We start from the raw sequence: 22374 nt of genomic DNA on the forward strand, positions 1-22374 counted from the left end.
TCTCCCTACACAGCAGTTAGGGGAACAATTGTGTGGGAGTATCTCTTGGTAAAAAGATGCTCAGGCAAAGATGGTCTTGAAGGAAAGCAAGGGATTTCTGAGTGGCAGGGTGAGCTCTCCAGTGAAGACAGAGCTTCCTGGGTGCCAGCAGGTCATTCACCAGACCTGCCTCACCATGGTGAGTCACTGCACTAAAGAGACAAATTTAGTCTGAAACAGCCCAAATCACCTGAACTCTGGTGTAGCCTCCCAGGACAGGCTTGTGCTGCAGCACAGATCTCCAGACTGCTCTCCAGCTAATGTATGCAGCAATGAGATGTGATCCCTTCCCCATACCTTCAGACTCAAGATTCACATGGGGAAACGTGGAAGGGTGTAAAGGGAAATGAGAGCAATGAAAACAGAGTATTTTATGCAGACAAGAGACAGTAAGCCCAAGGCACACAGTCTGACCCAGAACAGGAAGAACACAGTCACATCCAGGATTGTGTAAAAGGCCATGAAGGTCAGCTATAGAGGAGTAATTACAAATATAGCCAGAAAACTGAGCAAAATGGCTGTTGTGAAAATGTGTTGAGACAAATTCAAAGCTTGAATGCAGGGGATTCATGAGTGGGATGCTGCAGAACAGCCTTGTATTTCTGTTTAGCTGGGAGCTTCCCATGCATAATCCTCTCTCAACCTCGACTTGTAGAACTTGGTCTTGCTTTTTACTTCTTTTTATTTATTTTTTTTTAGTCCTGACTGTATAGTCAAATTATTTTCTGAATAAGAAGTAGGAAGGTGGCATGTACAGGGAAGAGTTGAACAGAAGTCACCATGTGTTCTTGTTTCACCAGCTTAGAAATGGTGTCTGGTTACACTGTGCAATCTCAGCACTGGCTGACAGCAGAGCTTACCCTATGAGCTCAATACCTTCTCCCATGCAACCAAGAAGTCCAGCTGTGGTCCACTCCAACCCTGAGAGTGATGGGGGCTGTCAGACTTATCCTGTAGCTAGAGAAAAGATGAAACCAGATCCTTTGAAAGAACCTGGTGAGAGTCCAAGAAAAAACAGTGTTGAGGGGCTTTACTGAACTTTTGTGGTACTGCATTCACCTAGCTCTCACATCTAAGAAGAATGAATACTGCAGCACTACTGGTGTCCTTTGCAAGATCTTGACAAGGTTCTTCTCCCACTTGAGACTAGTAGGAAACTGCAAAGAAAATGGCCCCAAAGTCTTTGCAAGGCTAAAAGTGTTTAGCCAGCAAGGTGCCAAGCCATCATACGGGCTGACAGATCCTAGAACATCGGGATAGTGTTGGCTTGGCATCATATTGATCTCCTAAAAATAAATTCTACCCTTGGACAGCACTAGCTTCTGGAAACCCCAGCAGGCTTTCAGAAACCCAGCCAATCTCTGAATACACCTCTGACATGGAAATAACTGAATTTTCAATGCAAGGGAAAAGTCAAAAGGCGTAAGTGGAGGAGACTTGCCCATTATAGCTAGAAAATCAGGAGCATCTCTGGGAAAAAATCCCTTGTGTTCCGGGCTTGAGGCTAGCTCTTCTAACGACAAAACTTCCCATCCTTCAGGGCCCAGTTTCCTAAATCTCATCTCCACTTCCTAAAGGGTGAAGTGATGACCAAACTGCTTCTCAAGACTCTTCAGAAGTATAGCTGTGCACCAGCACCACCTTGCAGCAGTGGAGCTGGCTGAAGTCTCTGTTCACTTCAGGGGATGTTCACAAGGTTAAAGATGCCATGCCCTGGCTCTGCAAGCTGCCAGCACCAAGGAATATACCAGAAAGCTGCAGCAGTTGTTGTGAGCTAATCTGCTTCCTCCCCCTGGTGCTCAGCTTGGTCACTCATTACTGTAGGGCAGCTCATGGTCTGTCGCAGTAGCCCTGCTTTCCCCCACAGGACATCGGTGGCCACTGGGATAACAGGAGTGCCAGGGGGCTGAGCAGCGTCCCCTGCGTGCTGAAGGTACCTGTGCAATACACTCCCCCAGCTGTCCTGCAAGAACTGCAGGTGCCATAGCCCAGCATTCACCAGGGCCAAGGCAGAAAGCTGCTCTGGCAGACCTGTTTGAGGTATTATGAATCAACTAAAAATGGGCATCCAACTGAAGCTTAAAAAGGAGACTCACAGATACCTCTCAAGAGAAATGCACACCCAAATTTGGCAGAATATATTCCAACAGAAAGCCAGAAGCTTGCTGCAAATCTTGACTGAACAGAGCAAAGCTCTGGTTCTTCAAGCTTGTCTGCTTAGAGCTGTCCCTTCCCTGCACAGCTACAGTGGATAACACCACCCAAGCTCTGTACTGCAGTGCTGTACAGTCATTTCACCACTTCTCTGCATGCAGGAAAACTTGATAGACATGAGCACAAAACCAGTACTGGTTTGGGATCCTTACCATTGGTGTAGACCTGGGTTGCTGAGTTCACTGAACATCCTGATGGTGTAAAGCTGTGTGTCAGCACACACCTCTACAACATATTAACAGTCTCTGATGCTCCTTCTGCATCTGCAAACTACCTGTGGACAAAAAACCAGAACAATATGAACATTTCACAGCTGGAAAGTATCCGTAATTCGTAGTATGTCACATATACATCTCAATAGCTGCAGCCAGCCAACTGGCCAAATCCCTCACAGGCCAAGAGCTCTCAGGCCCCTGGGGCACTTATAAACCTTAGTGGCCCTAACCAGCCTCATGTCCAGCCTCTACCACTCCTGCCCATAGGCCCAGTGATTCCATACATTAAGGGACTCTGCCAGGTGGCACTTTTCCATTTCACAGCGGGAAGCCAAGAACAGAGTGCTATCACCACAGGGAAAGAAAGAGCCATCCCAGGACATGGCCAAGGGCATTCTTAACTACAACAGAAAATTTAAAACCCTGCATCACTTGTCCTTTAAATGAGAAATGCACTGTGCTAACTCACAGAGCCACTGGAATCCTCGAGAAGCAGGTGCTACGTGTCCTAGGGCAGACAGGGTGGGTAGTTTCCCCCAGAGGAAAGAAGACCTTTCCACAAACCAGCTTCTATGTTTTGAGGAAATGAGCAGAGCAGGGTGCACAGACAGATCCTTGCTTTCCAGGAAACTTGGGAGCAGGGATTTGGGATTTGTTTACTGTCTGTGGGCCCTGCTCTTTTGCCAGGTGGATTTATTTATAGTTTCTATCCCCGCAGTAATCAGCAGCTCGATGCTGCACAAGTCAGCAGGTCTCAGTCCCGAGACAGAGACGGAGTCACAGCCCTGTGCCGGCTCGGAGGTGTGGTGTGCGAGTGCCGCACCGACGCGGACCGGGTGCCCGCCGGTGCCCGCTCCAAACCGACAGCGGGCAGGAAGGAGCCGCGTCCGTTCCTACGGGGTCGTTATGGCAACTGCGCGGGCAGGAGCGCGGGCCGCTTCTCCGCGGGGGCTGCGGGCAAAGGGAGGGACCCCGCCCTGTGCCCGGGGCTGCGGAGGCAGGTGGGGCACCGGCGGGGGAGCGGAGCGCGAGGAGCCGGTTGGCAGCGTGGGAGGATGCGGGCTGCGAGCGGCGGGCCGCGGGCAGCCCCGAGGCGGGGACAGCCCGGTACCGGCGGAGGAGCGGGGCCCAGTGGCTGCCGGTCGAGAGTGTTATGAGAACTGTGAGCTCCAGGGATCCGTCCGCTACTGCGGGCGGACAAGGGCGGCACAGCCCGCTGGAAGAGCCGCGGAGCCGGGCCGGTGGCCGGGGGGGTCTGGCGGGGCCGTCGCTCACCGGCAGCAGCGGGTCCCGGCTCCGCGTAGTGCTGAACGGACAGCGGCGCCGCGCTGCGCATGCGCGGCCTCCCGCCGGGGCTGGGGCGCGCGCTGGGAGCGGGAATGGGGGCAACCGGTGTGCGCCGGGAACCGGGGCCGTGGGGAATGGGGGCAGCCGGTGTGCGCCGGGAACCGGGGCCGTGGGGAATGGGGGCAGCCGGTGTGCGCCGGGAACCGGGGCCGTGGGGAATGGGGGCAGCCGGGGTGCGCCGGGAACCGGAGCCGTGGGGAATGGGGGCAGCCGGTGTGCCCCGGGAACCGGAGCCGTGGGGAATGGGAGCAGCTGGTGTGCGCCGGGAACAGGGGCCGTGGGGAATGGGGCCAGCCGGTGTGCGCCCGGGAACCTGGGCAGCTGCGGGGCTGAGCAACCGGTGTGCGCGGGGGAATTGAGGCCGTGGGGAACTGAAGTGGCTGGTGTGCGGTGGGATCTCGCGTGCGCTGGGGAAACGGGACAGCCGAGGAACTGGGACAGGCGGTGTGCTCTGGGGAGCCGGGGTAGCTGCGGGGCTGCAGCTACCGGAGTACGCCGGGGAACTGGGGCCATGGGAATCTGGTGTGCCCTGGCGATCTGGAATAACTGAAGGAACTGGGACAGGCGCTGTGCGCGGGGGAGCGGCTGCGCCCCGTGAGCTGGGCCACCAGAGCCGGTGTGCGCGCCGCGCCGCCGGGAGCAACTTGTGGGAGTCGCTGCGACACCAGTGGGACCTGTGACCACCGTGTCCCTCTGTGCCGCCCGGCACTCCCCGCCGCGGTCCGGTGCCTCAGTCCGCTCCCGGTAGCGCGCTCCGCCGCCGGGGCGCGGCCAGGGGCGGAGCCGAAGGTGGGGTGGTGGGGCGCGCGCACTTCCGCCCGCCGCCGTGACGTCACGGGCCGGCCGCCGGTGTCCAGGGCGGGTGCGGCGCCGGATGGAGCGGCCGGGAGAGCCCCGCCGGGGCCGCAGGTACCGGGGAGCCGGGGAAAAGCAGGGCAGGGCATTACAAGGCAAAGCAAAGCAAGGCTGGGCTGGGCGCGCTGCGGCGGGCAGCGGGAGGGTGTCCTGGTCCCGGTGGCCGCCCCGCTGCGGCGGTGGGGCTGCCCGGGGGCGGCTCTGGGACCGAGCGAGGCCCCTTGGGACGGCGGGACGGGAATGGCCTCGGGTGAGGACCCCCTCAAGTGCGGACTGTGCTGGGGCCGAGTGTAACCGCGGCCTCCTGCCGCAGCTCGGTGGGCTTTGGGCTGCCGGGACCCCTCTGCTCCTTCCCTTCGCGGCCCGAGGCCTCATCTTCGCTGAACGGCCGCTCCTCGGAGGGAGATTCCCTGCGGGGAGCCCGGAGCCTTGTTTCTCCCGCGGGAAGGAGCAAGCGCCTGGTCTCTCCCCCTGGCAGGGTGCCCGAGCGGCCCGGCACTGGATGCGGGGATTGCTGACAGGTAGAGCGATGCTCGGACACGAATGCTGGGCACAGCTACTGTGCGACTGCCGCGGTAACGCTGCAGCAGCTTCTTGCTGCTTCGCTGAGGGACAGGGCCTCCTTCAGCAGCTGGTGGAAAGCCCCACCCAAGCTCTCCTGGAGGGCACTGTGGGCAGGTAGACTCGGATGCCTGAGCAGTGAACGTCCCAGGCTGGGGAGGTGGTGATGCAGGCGGCAGGCACGTGCCCTGCTGATGGCTAGCCAAGGGGCTGTTCCCTGTGGGCTGATTGAGGGAATCGTTGCCGAGTCTGAGTCTTTCTTTTTGGCTGTTCTAGAGGCACCCGGCAGTAGGTGTGAGCTGATCTTGCCTGGCTCCTGCAGTAGCCTGGCTCTCTGGTGTCTGATGATGAGTGTGACCCCGACCAGGGGATGCCTCCTGGACCTGCCCTGGGAAGACATCTTGGTTCCACATATCCTCTGTCATCTGCCATTGCAGCAACTCCTGAGCTTGCAGAGGGTCAGCAAGTCATTCCAGTCTCTCATCCAGCTGTACCTGGCCAACATGCGCTGCTTTGACTCAAGCCAGGTATTGGATGGCTCTGAGGCTGGGGGAGGACACAGATGTTCTACTGCTCTGGAACTAACAGGGGAGCATCTCTGTGGGGAGAAGAAAGGGTAGGCAAGGAGGGTAGTTTCTGGTCAGAAGCTTGGGTTAATAGTCCAGGTGTCAAACTGGACAGATGGGCTTAGGAAGGAGAGGCAGTGATTCAGGGCCCAGCAATGCCAGTGTCTTGAGTAAGAGGCCCTGGGAGGAGTAAGCTTGGAAACTCCACCCAGGCCATTATGGGGCAGTGGCTGGCAGTTTGGAGTTTTGGAGTGGCATGTTGTCACGAAAGTTGTGCAGTAGGTTGGGTCTGATGGGAGATAACTCTGCTTGGTCTTTAGGGAAAGTTTGTGCTATTGGAAAGTTTGTGCTGTTCCTGGGAGCCACTGCCTGGGACAGACTGGAGTAGCTGCTATTCTGTGAGGACACAGAGTGGTCTAGCAAAGGGATATTTGCAGAGCGGAGGTGTGGAGCTCATCACGAGGATATAAATGCAGGAGTGATAATGTGGGATGGAGAAGCCAGAGTATCGTCTAGCTTGTGGCAGTAGCATCGGCATGAGGTGAGCAGTCTGATGGTAGAGTTTGCCTTGGGATGAGGACAGGGGATGGCTTTGGTCACTATTGTCACAGAAGAAGAGAGAAGGGGAGAGAGTATTTGGTGGGGACCAGGCTTATCTCAAACCCTGGGAGGATGCCTCATTCTTCCTGGGTTCCCCACGCAGATCGGACCTGCCATCCCTCGGGCCGCTTTTGTTAACCTGTTGAAGGACAACGAAGTTCTGCAGCAGCTGGCACTCCAGAACTGCTCCGAGTGGCTGACGGACCGGGAGCTGCTCCCAGTCATTGGGCAGAACCACCACCTGCACCAGATCCAGCTGAAGGGCTGCGCCCAGCTCAGCCGCCACGCGCTGGTGGCCATCTCGCTGAGCTGCCCCCAGCTGCGCCAGCTCTCCCTGGCTCACTGTGAGTGGGTGGACAGCCTGTCCCTGCGCAGCCTGGCTGACCACTGCAAGGCCCTGGAGGCCGTGGACCTGACGGCCTGTCGCCAGCTGAAGGACGAGGCCATCTGCTACCTGGTGCAGAAGTGTGGCAGGCTCAAGTCTCTGTCACTGGCTGTCAATGCCAACGTGGGCGACGTGGCAGTTGAGGAGACTGCCAAGTGCTGCCCAGAGCTGGAGCACTTGGACCTCACGGGGTGTCTACGAGTCAAGAATGACTCCATCAGGTACTGAGCAACATGGGGGGCCAGGGTGGGGATGGCAGGTGTCTGGCATGGGGAGAGGGACAGAACCAGAGAGGAAAATCATGTTTCTTCATGCTGAAAGCAGTGAGAGCTTAGCCTGGGAGAGAAGCCACTAGCAGGCCCTTCAGGGGAAGCACTATGTGCTATTGACAGCAAATTTCTCAGCATATCATGGAGGATAGGTCTGGGATCCGGATGTCCCTTGACTTTATCTCATACCACCGTGGTGCTGTCCCCAGAGGTTGGTGCATGTGTGGCACAGTCACAAGCACTGGGCTGCTGGGAGTAAAGAAGAGTGTGAGTGGTGAACTTAGGAGTCCTGACTTGCAACTTGCCTGTGCTGTCTTTCTTGGCAGGGTCCTGGCTGAGTACTGTCCCAAGCTGCGCTCGCTGAAGGTCAAGCATTGCCACAACGTGGCTGAATCCAGCCTGAGCATCCTCCGGAGCCGTGGGGTGGAGCTGGATGTGGAGCCTCCGCTGCAGAGGGCTCTTGTTCTGCTGCAGGATGTGGTTGGCTTTGCCCCTTTCATCAACCTTCAGATCTAGAACTGCTGCTGCTGGGGAGGGGGGGACTGGCACAATGCTGGGATCCCAGAAGGATGCCGGAACTGGCTGCTGTAGGGATGTGCAGAGGGAGAGGTCAGTCCCATTGGCAAGGCTGGCCTGAGTGGGGCTCACTCTTTCCTCTGCAGCTGTGTAGCAGCCACCTGAGTGCTCATAAGTGGACTTCATTGGTGCCTCTGGGGAAAGTAACTCCCTCTGCAGTGGTGTGGAAAGAGCGAGTGATTTGCAGGAACACCATGGTGCTGAACAGGTGCTTGGTCAGGCCAGCTGATAGATAGAACTTGTTATTTGTTGTATTTTAAATCTTTAAGTGGCAGCTGTCCAGAAAGCAGGGGAGTGTTTGATGGGGACTGTCCCCTGGGATGGGTGTGCAGGGCATGCCAGTGGAGCTGTGGAACAAAACAGACCAGCTGGAGCAGAAATAGCTACCAACCCTCCTCTTGAGAGAGGGCAGGCCCCTCTGGGCTCTGGGAGGAGGGCAGTGAGCCTAAGCTCCAGCCCACAGCCACTGGCTAGCCTGGCACCAAAGGACTAGCATGGCCCCAGTACAGGCAGTGTGTCTGCCCAGGCCTAGTGTGCTGGTTTAGGCTGGAACAAGGTGGGAATTGTGCTCCAAATGGCAGTTTGACTGACAGAAAAATGCCAAACCTAGCTGTGCTGTCACTGAAAGCAGTTGGTCATTGTCATTTGTTTCTTCCAGCATCTGACTATTTTAGTAGTGCCCAGGCCTGCTACTGTATTTTGCTCCCTGTTGTGTGGCTGGAGCTTTGGCTCTCAACAGTGGTGAGAAATGGCAGGAGCACTGACTCTGCTATCAGCTGGAGTTTATGGAAAGAGCTGCAGATTGTGTTGGCAGGGGGAGCCTAGTGCTGGAGTTGAGCCTAAGCCCTTTTATCTGCTAGGCAATTAATCAAACAGCAGCTGCATCTTGAGAACGTGAAGAGAGTAATTAGAGGAAGAGAGGATGACCCTGCTCCTGTCTTTGGAGGCAGTGTTTTAAAGCATGTGCACGCTCTGGCTGAACTACACACCAACTCACATCATCTTTATTAATACTGGCACTCAAAGCAACAGTGCACAAAGACTTGTTAAAAAGGCTGCAAAAGCACATGCCACATCTCAGATCTAAAAATGTCCCATGCAAGGAATAGCAGAGAATGCCCAGGTCCTGGAGAGCAACTGCAGTGTGCCCCTGGGGGCAGAGGGATAGCTACACAAGGAGAGAAGTCTGCTCAGCCAGGTTAGTTGAGGAAGCTGAAAGCAGTGTCCTGGCTTCCAGGTTAGTTCAAGTTAGTGGCAGGTGGAGTCGACCTCATTCCTAGCACCACACATCCATCCTGCCATGCCTGGCAGTGAGGTGGAAGGTTGAAGAGCTGGAGGACCTGGCTGTCAGTGGAACTTATACTTCCTGGCTGGTTTTAGGCTGATGTAGGTTCTCTTCATCTCCTCACTCTCAGGCTTCTTGATGTCTTTGTACCTCTCTCCTTTTGTGCTCACCACCTGGTTATCAATATAGCGGATCAACTTCTTGGGAGCCTGGAAAAATATCAGTACCAAGTGGATGGACAGCCACGCTGCTAGAGAAATGGAGGGGGCAAGCAAAAGCAGAGCTGCACTATGGGAGGTGGGTGGGCTGCTTTACCATTGTCTGTGTTGGGAATCTTGGCCAAAACTGGGAAGGGTGCTATCTGATGGGAGGGAGCAAGAGCCATGGTAGTCAGCAAAGATAAGAACTGACATTTCCTGCAGCACCTTAGCTGAGCTAATCTTCCCTCTTTGACTGACAGGTTCTATGAAGAGACCTGCCTTTGGCCTGCCCTGTTGTGTTTTTTGAACTTGCAGTCTGGTTTTATTTTAACCTTTGCGACATTTAAACTGCTGGTGAGCTGGGCCTGCTTACCTCTTTGGGTGGAGCTGGCCGATGTGTTTTCTGGTCGTCTGCACTATCCACCATCATGTATCTGAAACACAAGAAGCATTCAGTGAACACTCTAACATACATTGCTGGGGGCTACTCCCAGCCTATGTCCTTTCTCCCCTGGCTGGTTTGTGTCCTACTTGCCTACATTGCAGCTAGGAAAACTTGATGTTCCCCTCTGGATGAAATGGGCAAGAAGTATGTCACCCTTCTGGTGAGAATCTAGTGGAGTTCTCCTGGAGTGGCATCCTTAGCTGTATGTGAAGGGTATTGAAAACTCAGGTGGTTGAGAATGCTGACAGCCACTGCAGAACTGAGAGAGGTACTGAGGTCTGCTGTGATCTGCCATTGGGGCAGCTTTGTTCCTTCTCAGTGCTAGTGATGGCAGCCAAATGAGAAATAGGTGAGATTACAAGACCAATCTGTCTGCTTTTGCCCTGAATGATGGTGTTCCTTTCACACTCCTCCTACTACTTGACTGTGAAACAGGTCTGTGCTGGAAGCAACTTGATAAGAGCATCACCTCATTTCCTATGTAACTGAAACATCAGGGTCCAAGCATTTGCTTGCTGTACTGCTGAGTTGCTACTCTGAGATTTTGGTGCTGGTTCAGCACAGGTGACCATGACTTCTCCCTCAGTAGTTAGTATAGTTACTCTTGTGTATCTTCAGCTATGGCGATCTGCTTTCTGTACCTGTGCTTGAGTGATGTTTAAAGTACAGGATGTTGCCAAAATGTCATTAAAGTGAAGTTCTCAGAAACATTAACAAGAAGCTGGTGATTTTGTTCCCTTGCCTGTCCCTCTGAAATGAGCCTGCACAGGAGATGGGCAAGGACAAGGATTACTACTTCTGCCTGGATGCTGTTCTGCCTTGCTTTATCTTTCCTAGCGTATTGACTGTTTATTTTGTCCCTGGGGAGAATGTAAAGTGGAAAAGATGTGGTTGGATGGACGTGTGGAAGCTGTATGCCTGCATGAGGATACTCATGAAAGATGTGATCTGAAAGCAGATAGATGAAACCACAGTGTGGGTTCTCCCATTGAGAATTCTGTTTGAATGCTTTTAGAAATGAATATAGGTAAACTAATCTTAAGCTACTTTCATTCCCAAGAAGTCCATAGGACTTCAGAGAGGTTTCTTTAAATGCATTGAATTCACACCTTCAGCAATTGAGACTTAATCTTCCCAGTGCTGTTGTACAGGCAGTCTCTTGAAGGTATCTTTAACCTTGTTTGGACTGTCTCCAAGAATGGAGGTATGAATGAGTTACTGTAGTTCTACAGGTCACCATGTGTTTGTTACCTGAGCTGCAGCATGATGTTTGTGCCTTGAACCTTTAACCAGGACCTCAGCTAAGAGCACTGTGACTTACACTGCATCTGTAGGAGGCTGAAACCTTGCATGCAGCCAGTGCTGTGACCCAGCTGGTACAGGTCATGTGTTCCTGTGCCAGAGCTCTAAAAGAAACCAAACCTGTTCTGTTGTTTAGGTTTTGTGGGTTGTTTGGGTTTTTTGCGTGTATGTGTTTGGTTAGTTGGTTTTTTCATTTTTATTTTTCTTCTTCCCAGCTGATGATTGTATTTGTGCTTAGATGTGTTCAGCAAATACCCACCCCTAGTTCTTTACAGACCACACTGTTCCCCAAACTGCTACCTCTTCATTGATTTGGAGCAAAACAAGGGGTCTTTGCTGCTGGGTACTTACTTCTGTAGGATGACCTGTTTTAGCTCCTCGTGGTTGGGTGCTCTGCGGGGCCGTGCCAGTTCCTGGGAGGAGACAAGCTGGTGTGTGAATAGCACAACAACAGGGCATACAGCTTACCTGCTAGCTCAGTGAACCCAGCTGCTGGTGGAGCACTCCAGGGGGAAAGGGGTGCCAGCCACAGCTCCATGGGGGCCTGCCTTGGTGGGCACAGCCTATACCAATAGAGCCAGGGGAAGGAGAGGAGCTGTCACTCTGCATGATCCTCCTGGCTTACTGTGCATTAAGTTTCTGCAGTCAAAATTTCTGCTTGTAGCAGAGATCTGTGGCACCTGTATGTCCCTGAGTTCTGCCCTGCTCCTTGGCCCACTGCCACCCTGGTCAGAGTACAGTACCTTCACACTCGCACCTGCTGGGCCAATTTCCACCTTCTCCTCCACAATTAACTGCACTGCCTCTTCCAAGTTCCCCAAGGTCATGGCAAGAGCCTTCTCTGCCTGGCTCACAGTACAGGCTGGGAACATCTCCAGGAGCAGCTCCACCCCATCCTTCAAGTCAGCACCTTCCTAGTTGGAGAAAGAGACAGAGATAAGTTGGGGATGCAGCAGTGAGAAGAGGGCTACTGAAAAGGGCCTCTGTTTTTTCAGAGTCAGGAAATTCAGCTTGCCTTTTGCTGAAAGCTCTCCTTACCATCATTACTAAATCTGATTCTTGAAGCTAACAGGGGACTGTATCTTTGGAAGCACCAACTCCTCTCACTCTCCTTTGATCTCCTCTCTCTGTATTTCACCTTGCTTTAAAGCAGGGCTCCCATAACCTGACTCATCTGTGTGGCCATGCTTAAGAGTGAGTGAGTTTCCTGGACCCTGTGGTGCGAATGCCTGACTCCTGCCCACCTTGTAAGTTATATGTACTTTGATTAGAAAGGAAAGGGGCTGCTAAACACTGACCTGATGCTACATCAGAAGGCATCACCATAGCAGCATTTGCTAGAACGCTGTGGACACAGAATGCTTGTACTGCAGAGCAGGAATAGATCAGTACTGGAGCAACAGCAAGCAGGGTGTGGGGGAGGAAGCTGGGGTTGATGTAGAAGGTACTGCAGTACCTGTAGCTGCTGTGGGATTTCTGAAGGCACTGGGACAGGCTCTCTCAGCCATTGCTCTTGCTTACCCTTTCCAGCCACTGAAAAGGATGAGCCAGAGCATTGGCTCACAGTCTGTCAGGATATAATTTTCTGACAGTCTCGCTCAGGCCATACAGTGGAGAAGATCATGGACACAAGTGATGCTGTGTCACAGCCTATGCTGTCCAGAGCTGGAAAATGCCCTCAGGTGGTGCTGGTAGCCTAGTGCTGTGTGCCTGTCCCAGTGCTCCTGCTCCTCTGCGGGTACTCATACCTGGGCCCCGGCTCCGTCTGTTACAGTGCACAGTCTTTCCCCGTTGCAGGCTCCAGCTCCAGCCTCCTGGCCCTTGGTGAGATCTTCAGAGGATGCTTCACTCCTGCTTTCCACAGCCTTTTGGCCAAGTTTTTCTTAAAGACACAGTGATATCTCCTGAGGAACAGTCCCACTAAGGCTAGAGCTCTGTGCTTTCTGTTGGCATTAGATTGCTAGTGCATTGTGTGCCAAAGCAAATCTCTTCTTAAGTGACAATACTTGGAAGGACTACTGTTTCTCCTGCCCTCAGCAGGGACAGCTGCAGCTCTGCTCCCACTGATCTGCAGGAAGCCAGTGCTAGCACATGCTGGAGTGCCTGAGTTCTGCACTTCCAGGCTGTAAAGGGCATGGGCTGCTTGCAAATTCAATTATACTTTTCAATTCTCAGTCCACTAGTGCTTCGGTTGTGGATACTTCTAAGAATTCCCTGGTATTTGCTCTTTGAACTAAGGTGTAGTTTTGATTTTTAAACTTGGGAATACACTGTGGTAGTCCTCAGGCTGCATGCAGGCCAGCACATCCTGTGATCGGGTTACTCTGATGCGTCTCTTTTTTTACAGGCTCTTTCTCCCACGGTAGGAAGAACCATTTCACTTTTGTTCTGTCCTAAGACTGGAATGGTGCTTTCCTTCCACACTCTGGCTACATCAGGATCCTCAAAGGGTAGGATGCAGGGGAGCAGAGCAGAAGATTTTGTCAAGTTCAAGAAAGCAGCAAGAAAGATAAAAGACAGGACTGTCTATTCTACATTGTATAGCCTTCTGGCAAGGCAGCAGTGATGTTGCTAGACCAGCAAAACTCAGACTGGTTATGTCCTGAAAGATTTGATATCCAGGCACTGCAACCTGTCTGTTCTTTAGTGGAAAGTATCCACAGAGTTAATTGATACAGCAATCCAGCTGGCCTGTGAATGCTGAGGTTAGAAAGGGCCATTGTCACAGCGTAGTCTTCAGCAGTCCTGCACAATGCAGGTCAGAGCACATCACTGATTTTGCATCTGTGCCAGGGTTCATGGATGAACAGGAAGTGAGCTTTGAGGATGCTCAAAGTTAGATGTGATACATGCACTCAGCTGGATACCCTATTTGATGATGTACCTGATAAAGGCTGCCCAGTGGTAGTGCCACTTAGGCAGATGGCTATCAGAGGCAGGCAGAAATCCTCTTTCAGAATTAACTTACAGCAGAATTTCAACAAGCAGCCCTGAACTAGTTATTTCTTTCTTATTACTCTGGCTTTGATCTCAGTAAAGGTATTTGGAGAATTAATCAAGTGTTTTTCACTTCAGTATGTCTTGGATAGTATTCCCTATGACTCTAACCTCCCATCTCCCATTTGTTGATGTGAAAAACCTGACTGCTGGAAAAAAAAACCCCAAACCTGTCAATCAATTTGGGCTACCTTATGAGTTCCTAACTGTGGCAAACAAGTTTGTACTTTTTCTGTGACATTGTTCAACTCCAAATATTAAGGCTAAAAAACATGTACAGATCTTGTGCTGACATTGTTTGTGTAACTCACCTTTGTTGCGAGCTTCACAAAGCCTTTCTGACAGGGAGAACATCATTTCACAAACATCCCCACTGCAAGAGACAGAAGCTGTATAATAAGCATGAGGAATAAAAGCACTAGCCTCTCCTACTTGGCTACCATTTTATAGAAAGACAAGGCTTGATGGGAAGCCCAGTAAAATCAACTGGTATTTCAGATTACAAAGGACCTAGTTGCAAACTATATTAGGATTGGCATCTGTGTATTCAGGCAAAGAGTGACTTATCATGATGGCTCAGGTTTAGTACTAATACATTTTCATCTGGGTATAACAAAAGAATTTGTAGTATTGGGGGTCTTGGGGCCAGGCTCTTGATGCATGGCATACACATACAAACCAGTAACATTCACATACCTGTGGATTTCTGCAAAACCAGGGATATATGCCTCCATCATTTCCACAAAGGTGTCCATGTCAAAAGTCTCTTCAGAGGACTCTGGTGAGCCCAGCTCTTCCAGGACACCCGTGATGTAAGAGAAGAAAACATCATCCATCCCACTGGAGACAAAGACAACACAGACAGCAAAGTCAACAGGCCCATTTTTTCCTTTCTCTCCATCCCCATTCTGCCTAACCTTGTGTCTTTCTAATACAGCAGCAGGAGCTATGTGACTGTACATTACGAGGAGATACCACCCCTAAGGCCAAGTAGCAGGTGGTCAGTGGTTGAGAGGGAAGCATTAACAGATAAATAGTGCATGTGGTCCTGCTTCCTGGGCAGCACTGAATGAAAGTCCCAGTGTGTGTTCCAGAGGCTGTGCTCCTGCGGGTGCTTCAGCGGAGCTAACCAAAATATTCCAGGTGTTCAAGGCCTTGGCTGTTCTATATGGACTGGTATTTCAGGTGAGTTACCCTTTCTGTGGGATACAGTGTTCTCTGCTTGCTGCACTCCACGCTGGTGTCACTGCTGCCACCAGCTGCAAAACTCACTGCTGTGTTCCAGCCTCAAGGTGGCTGTATCTCTGCATGCAGGCAGAGCTCAAAACAGAGAGAGGCCTGAAAGAGATGATCCTGCTCAGAAAGCCATTTGGGAGCACTGTGGAATGAAGGAAATCCCATATCCTAATGGGTATTACTGGACAGGAAATTAATCATCTTGGTCGTCAAAGAAATGCCATTGCTAGATTGCAATGCTAAACTATAGTTATTCCAGCATTCCCATCAGAGCCTGTACAAATTACCTACATCCTGGATCTGACTTGAGAGGGAGCAACACAAAGTACAGGAAAACTACAGAATTCAGTATAATGCACAGAGTGACAATGCAGGAGCATGATACTGGAACTGCCTATCTCAACATACCTGAGATCTGCTGCAGGGATGTGGGACTGGATGAAGCATGTCAGTGTGTCTTGAATGATTCTTTCAATCTCCATATCTCTCTAAGCCTTTTCCTTTAAAAAAAAAAAAAGAAGGAAAAATTCCATGTAATTTTAATAAAATAAAAATATCAAGATTAAAATGCAGGTATGGTATAGGCAAGTGTGCTCTTCCCATGAGAACAATGCACAAACTTCTCCAATGTCTTGTCATCTCTGGGTAACAGCAGGCAAAGATATCCATAAAAAACTGCAGTATGAGGATCTACTGGAAAAAGGAGCCCAGTATCTTGGGCCTCTCCTGACTGTGTTGATGCTGTCAGTATGCAGCTGTACCTACATTTAGCAAGTCCCCTCTGGGAAGCAAAGCTGGAAGTGCAGATGTGTCCAGCTGCAGGAACCAGGGACCCCTTCTGAGCTGGAAGACTGTGCTGTCCAGTGAGGAAGAAACAGGGACTGGGCTTGTACACTCCCTGCAGAAAGGGGTGGACCTTCCAGCCAAGAGCATATGCAGTGATGCTTGGACTTGACTCAGGAATGAGTGGGAGGAAGGGTAATGTCTCCTAAAGAAAGGACATCCTAGAGTATATTTTACAGGGAAATACCAAGCAGGGCACAGACAAGTAGTCTGCCAGCCAAAATATCAAAGGTCTCCAGGTCAGGCATGGACTGCCAATGGAATCCTGCCCAAACAGGAGCCTGTTGTTGTGCTCAGTAAATGAACCATTCTAGAGCTGATGCAGCTGCAACAAGGGGCACTTGATAACCCAAAACTCAGGGGAGTTCTAAGAATCACAGAGCTCCTACAGAAGCAGTGGCAGAAGGGGGCTGCCCACAGCCCTGCTTTGGCTATCAGTACTGAGCCTGGACTGAACAGGGTGGAAAAAAGCTGTTTCTTAACCATTCCTTCCCCTTGGGGTCTACAGAGCTTCTGAGTGGACAAATTCTTGGTGAGCCTTCTTGGAATTTCCTTCCAAGTTCTTCCCAGGAAGGAAACCAGCCTTGCATTTAGAGAAACTGGTATGGTCATTGGCCAGAGAGGTTCCAAGGGTCATCATGCTCCCATCAGTGCAGCTCTCTCATTTCAACCACACTAGGACCTGGCCAGGCCTGTTTGACACAGAACTCATGGAACAGTCGTAGAGCTTACTAACAGACAATTCTGGTGTCCCATGGGAATCAGAAAGGTTTGGCATTTCCGAACTAGAGGAGTGTTCCAGAGTTAGCAGCCTATAAACAAAACCACCCCATGACACTCAGCCAAATTTAGAATTACGTAACTCGGGACATCAAAACTCCTTCTGCATTAAACTTTCAAATGCTACAGTTCTTCTAGTGATGATCTGCAATAGTTAAGGGGAAGATTCACTAGGAGAGCTTTCCTATGTGCTCAGTTTTGTGTGAGTGATTTACAATGCACAAAATTATCTACAACCCAAAGACAAGAGAAATCACTCTCCTGAGAGCTCAGTTTTCCTGAAAAGATGTTACCATACTTCTAAACTTCCAGTCATAATTGCAATGTGAGTTTTAAGATCACTTCACTAGTTGTCACTGATTCAAATAAATTTGTGAAAGTCCTTCTGCATTTCTTGTTGCAATATGGGTTTCTGTGTAACATGTTGCACAGAATCTATTTTTAAAAGCATATGATGAAATGATACTCCTATTGCTCTGCTCACAGCCTTACAGTTTTGCACTGTCAGAACATGAGAGCTTCAGCTCCTGGAAATCCCTGTCATTTTCTGACAAACTCCAGTCTTTAAACACTGAGGTTTTTTATCAAGGAGTGAGCAGTGGAGCACTGTATGTCATCTCATTAAGTCAGGCTTAGTTTGAAATGCCAGCAGTGCTTATTTGAATCACATAACATCGCACGGCATACATATTTCCTCACCTCAGGCAGAGAAAAGTGGTATCAGTTCTCAAACAGTGAATGTGAAAATTATTCATTTTCTGTATTAGATGCTTTGGCCAGTTTCCCACCCTATTGTCAGTCCTGAGAACCTAGCAATCTCAACAATCTCCATCCCCTTGTATTCTCCTTCCCAACATGTTAATGTCAAATTTATTTTGTTGGCTTGGTGGGGCTTTTTGTAAAACAAATGTAGAAATAATATCCCTCTAAAAGTACCATTGCTCTTGTGGTGTATGAAATAGGTACTTATGGTATATTGAAGAAAAGTTGGTATGAATCTGTCTTCCTCAAAAAAAAAAAAAGGCAAGAATCTGAACTGTTTGCATACAGCTAGATTGTTTTGGAAGGCTCTTTAAACTCCAAGTTCAGTAATCATTCTTAAATGGTCAGTGTGATGGAGTGGGAATGACTGTGAGCCTTGGACTTCTTACTAACAAGACAGACTCAAACAATTTAGAAGAATGTTTCTGAACTAAGGAACTGTATATCAACTTTAATGGGATCATAAATTTGCCTACCGATGACTAGAGGTATCTGCAAGTGGAAGGAGGTGGGTGTTGTATCCTTGGATGTTTCTCAGAACAAGTTAGAGCAAGTTTATGTAAATCTGATCTGAGAAGGTTCATTTAGCTCAAGTGTCAGTGAGTGAATAATGGGACAGGGATGGTTCACTGAGCTCTCTGAATTTTTTTTCTGAAAAAGCACAGAGCATGTCTTATGCTGTTTGGTGTGTCTATGCTTGGGGAAGTGCATTGCTCTGGGATATAAGGCCCCCTCAGTGCAGCCTGTGACATACAGGCCCAGAGGGAACTTCTCAAAACACATGTGCAGGACAGAAAATGAGCTGTGGCTATACTCCACTGAACTATTAGACTCAAACTTTGCTGGCTTAAAAGAAAACTTTCCAGGCTAAATGACAGTTTACAGACAATTTCAGTGCTTCTATATTTTTTGTTTTTCTCACTAAAGAAGTCCCGGAAAGTGCTTACACAGTGTGGCTGCTATGGGAAAGCAGACTGAGGTCACTGTGAGTGTTAACACAATTAACTGCTTAATGCTCTAAAATTAACATAAGACTTTTGTTCATAGCTTAGTCCCAGTAAACTACAGTGATAGAAGATAATAATGCCAGTGGCCAGGCCCGGCCCTCCCCTCTAGATCTACCCTGGAGAGCTGCACTTGGATACTCTGCTGGCACAGGGCCCTTACCGGAGCAGACGTGTCACCTGCGCGAGGTCTTCGGCTCACGGCCGCTGTTTGTGAAGTCACTTCAGTGCCTGCAGAGGAGTTGACAGTCCATCCTATGCCTGCCAGGCTCAAGCCATGAATGAGGGAACCCCTTTATGGGAAAGGAAAGCTGAATTAGCTGAAGCAGGAGCACAAGAGAATAATTCTGTATACTGGTGTCTTTATGCTTTACATCACTTGTGACCATTTCCCCTAACACAGAGGGTGCAGCTTTATTCTTTGGGATAAAATGTATTTTGTGAAAGGATAACGTGGCTGTGAGAACGGTGTACCTGTCACCCTTCAAATTCACTGCGATGCCGCAATGTTTTTCAACATCCACGGTTCATGCAGCAAGGCCAGCAGTGGTCCCGCACATCACCAACATACTGCGAAGGCACTGCCGGCCTCATCGCCACGGCCGAGCAGGAGCTGTCTCTCGAGGCTCCGAGGAGACACCGGAGAGCGAGCACCGGTGTTCTGCAGCGCGGGTGGCCGCGGCCGGAGTCCCAGGCGGGAGCGGCGACACGGCCCGGGCGGCTTTCAGCGCGCTCGGGCTGCTCCCCGCCACCGGCGGGCCACACTCCCTGCCGCGGGCTGACAGCGAGGCCGCAGAGCGTCCCGAACACGCGGGCCACGGGCCGGGTGCCCCGCCGCGCCGCCCGCACCGTGCGTCGGTCCCCGCACCGCGGAGGCTGCGCCTTACCCAGCCCGGCCCCCTGGCCCGTCTACCGCCTCCCGCGCTGCGGACCCCGGAGAGCCCCACTGCGGGTTCCCCGGCGCTGTGTCCTGCGTCCCCAGTCCCGTATCCCGTGTCCCGTGTCCCACATCGCGAGTCCCCGCGAGCGGGGCGGTAACGGGCGCGCGCCGCCGCCGCCGGGGGTTAGCGGTCACCTGATCGCCCGCGCGCCCCCGCCGCGCCGTCCTCCCTGCGCGCGGGGCCCGCGCGGCGCGCTTGAACGCGTCACGTGGCCGCGCCAGCCGCCCAGGCGCGCGCGGCCCGGCAGGGCAGGGCGGCTGCGCACTGCCGCTCCCCGCGCCGCCATCTTTGCTGTGGGCAGCGGCGCGGGCGGGCGGGCGGGATGGGGGCGCTTGGCGGAGCCACCCCGGGAAAGGCTCCCAGCAGCTCTTCTCGCTGCCAAGTGCCAGAGACGCGTTTCCTGCTGAGAGTAGCAGGAAACCACGGGTGTTTGGGCCAGGTTGCCCAGCCATTCGTTCCGCCAGCGCTCCGTCAGGGGATGCTCCCCAAGCTGCCGCCCAGTGCAGTCTCCTGGCTAAAGACTCACCCAGCACACCCAGGCTCGACGAGCGGGGTGGGGACGGGAGCAGAGCGGAGTGGGGACACAGCGGGATGGGGACACAGCGGGATGGGGACAGGAGCAGAACAGGATGCAGGACAGGAGCGCGGCTCTTTCCCTGCTCGCTGCCTCCAGTCCCCAGTCAGGCTCGCTGCTCGCTGCTCTGCCTGGTCTGACAACGCAGTGCTCCCTAGAGCACCTTTGGAGAAATAACTCTGTTATGCCAGGTGCTTCTTCAGAAAAACCCTAAAGCAGCAAGGCATAGTTGTTCTCCGACTCATGCTCCTCAGTCATGTGTTTCAAATATCCAGCGAATGAGCCTGATTCTGCCTTTGGCAATTATTTAAAAAAAAAATTCCAGAGTAATGCCATCTGGGTAGGGAACATCACACTCACTCCAGTGTTACTATGAGCAGAGTTTATTTGTTTTCGTTGTTTATTTCTCTTGAAATAAAATTCATCCACTGACACTGTATGAATGCCCCTCATTGTAAGAGTACCACTGCTTTTAATTTCTGCTGCTTTTGACTTTTTAGCTGCACTTATCCACACTTTAACGGGAAGTAATGAACTGCGCTCTATTATCTTTCCTTCCATCTGTGTTTTTGCCTTAGTTTGGTAAACAGTTTGAAATCTTCTACCAAGTCTACTATTTCTAGGTTTCAAATTGTGTGACTCATTGTGTGAAGAACATGCTGAGAGTGAAGCTGCTTCTGGAACAGGCTTCCTCACAGTGAAGTGGAAGGAGAATTTTTGAAGAAAATGAAGTAGCACATGTAAAGCCCAGTCCTGGGGTGACTTTATGATGCTGAATTTAATCCCCATTTGTCTGTTTAGCCCAGAAATATGTTTTGTGCCTTTAAATCTGGTTCAGAGAGCGAAGGGGAGGAGAAGAAGCGCGCAGTTTGTTTGCAGAAACTGCACTCTCTCCCCCGCATTCTTTCTCACGGGCTGTGTTGTCTGCAGCACAGACAGCAGGAGAGAGCTCTCCTTTGTTTCTAGTTAACGTTTTTAAAGCTAGCTGAGGCAGAGAAGTTCCCCGGACAGTTGCTTTTCTTTTCCTTGGAACTGATCAGCCTTGCTTTGGACCAAAAACACAGAAAAGCACCGGGAGCTCAGCCTGTGCCCCACCAGGGCCCAGGACTGCCTTTTCCAACGCAGGAGGGACCGAAAAGAGACTGAGTGAGCTGAGCCACATACCACGAAAAGAACTCTGGGCTCTCTCTGAATTTGCCTCTCTTCAGGACAACAAGGAATTCCATTGTTTAATATTATTATTTTTATGTTTGTAAGTACTTGGCTTGTTAAATAAACAATTTTTTCCACTTTTCTCCAAGGAAATCTTTCCTGTACTGGTGACCAAGAGGGGCAGCTTGAATCTGTTTTCTAGAGGGATCCCATTCAGAAGTTTCTTCCCAAATTCACCCTAAACCAGGAAAAGCCCTTAGAAATTAACAATTTTTAAATCTATGACAAACAATTGCAGTTACCCTGTTTGGCCTAACTTCCCTTACCAACTCTTAACTGAATTAGAACAGACATTCCTAAACTATGTTATGTTAAGAGGTTTTACCAGTGTTTTCCAGGTAGTTCATGGCATCCTATTCATCAGCAGAATGTAAGGATTTGTGTTAGATTTATTTAGCCTCAATCTGCTTTGTAGTTTCCTTGGCTTGCTTGGAAACCTTGAGGCCCATAAGAAATTTGAGAATTCTCAGATACTGTCAGTTCGGACAATTAAAAAATTTTACAAATCCCATGATGTTTGTATCACAGATTTCAGAACAACAACAGACTGGACTGCTGTTTGTTGTTTTTTTCTACAGCCAAGACTTTGAAGGTGACCATCAGCTGGGATGATGATGGGAGGAGAAAACCACCCTGGACTTTAAAGCAGAGGTCTTAGAAAATCTAAGTTACAATACCACTGAGATTCTCCTATAACTATTTAATCTTCTTAGTTGTGTACATTGAGTACTAGGAAGCAGAGGCTTCATTTAGTGTACTTTTTTGCAATTTGATATTTCACCTTCCCACCTCATTCTAAACCAAACTGAAAGTGGGATTTTTTAAATTACAGTAATGGAAGAGGACTGGTCTTGTAGTACTGGTAATAGATACCAGAAAAAATATGGCATCTAATAGCTCCCCAATTTTAAGTTAAATTCACAGAAATCTAAATCTAAAGCTCAACAAAACCTCCACAGGGATTCTGTACACAAGCACACAAAATACACCCTTCATTGAGAGTCCAGGCAGAAAGAAACAACAGCACAGGAAATTGTTCTTGGAGAACTGTAGATTTCAGTGTTTCTCTTTGCTGATTTATGACCGGAGATTGCTCAGGGACGCCACTTGTAAGTTTTCTGCGCTGTTTAGGTGGCCTGGAAAGGCCCAGGGATGGCCTTGAAGAG

General features: G+C 50.8%; 2 protein-coding genes across 3 annotated transcripts; one reads left to right on the plus strand and one right to left on the minus strand.

The window, feature by feature from the left end:
• The first annotated feature begins 4664 nt into the window (after positions 1-4664).
• Positions 4665-10245, plus strand: FBXL15 (F-box and leucine rich repeat protein 15). Its single transcript, XM_058810926.1, has 4 exons — positions 4665-4724; positions 5508-5758; positions 6501-7003; positions 7378-10245. Exons 2-4 carry the CDS (start codon positions 5576-5578, stop codon positions 7565-7567), a joined length of 876 nt encoding a protein of 291 aa, XP_058666909.1. The 5' UTR covers positions 4665-4724; positions 5508-5575; the 3' UTR covers positions 7568-10245.
• On the minus strand, positions 8703-19650 carry CUEDC2 (CUE domain containing 2). Of its 2 annotated transcripts, none has more exons than XM_058810928.1 (10): positions 19557-19650; positions 18645-18774; positions 15501-15592; positions 14553-14696; positions 14168-14229; positions 12608-12741; positions 11603-11773; positions 11211-11272; positions 9486-9546; positions 8703-9121 (listed from the first exon to the last, which is right to left on the minus strand). In XM_058810928.1, exons 3-10 carry the CDS (start codon positions 15572-15574, stop codon positions 8975-8977), a joined length of 855 nt encoding a protein of 284 aa, XP_058666911.1. In that variant the 5' UTR covers positions 15575-15592; positions 18645-18774; positions 19557-19650; the 3' UTR covers positions 8703-8974. The 2 variants fall into 2 exon arrangements, with proteins under 2 accessions (XP_058666911.1, XP_058666912.1); XM_058810929.1 differs by lacking the exon at positions 19557-19650 and adding an exon at positions 18956-19165.
• Between the last annotated feature and the right edge of the window lie 2724 nt (positions 19651-22374).

Source organism: Ammospiza caudacuta, chromosome 9, assembly GCF_027887145.1.
Source record: "Ammospiza caudacuta isolate bAmmCau1 chromosome 9, bAmmCau1.pri, whole genome shotgun sequence".
Taxonomy (NCBI): Eukaryota; Metazoa; Chordata; class Aves; order Passeriformes; family Passerellidae; genus Ammospiza; species Ammospiza caudacuta.

What these genes read in the sequence shown, in the direction of transcription:
- FBXL15 (XM_058810926.1), top strand. Translation starts at nt 5,576, where the DNA reads ATGATGAGTGTGACCCCGACCAGGGGATGCCTCCTGGACCTGCCCTGG. An exon ending in GCTGCTTTGACTCAAGCCAG is followed by an intron (nt 5,759 to 6,500) that starts GTATTGGATGGC and finishes TTCCCCACGCAG; the next exon opens with ATCGGACCTGCCATCCCTCG. An exon ending in GTCAAGAATGACTCCATCAG is followed by an intron (nt 7,004 to 7,377) that starts GTACTGAGCAAC and finishes CTTTCTTGGCAG; the next exon opens with GGTCCTGGCTGAGTACTGTC.
- CUEDC2 (XM_058810928.1), bottom strand. Translation starts at nt 15,574, where the DNA reads ATGGAGATTGAAAGAATCATTCAAGACACACTGACATGCTTCATCCAG. An exon ending in CAGCAGGTGCGAGTGTGAAG is followed by an intron (nt 11,273 to 11,602) that starts GTACTGTACTCT and finishes GTCTCCTCCCAG; the next exon opens with GAACTGGCACGGCCCCGCAG. An exon ending in AAACAGGTCATCCTACAGAA is followed by an intron (nt 9,547 to 11,210) that starts GTAAGTACCCAG and finishes CTTGTGTTTCAG; the next exon opens with ATACATGATGGTGGATAGTG.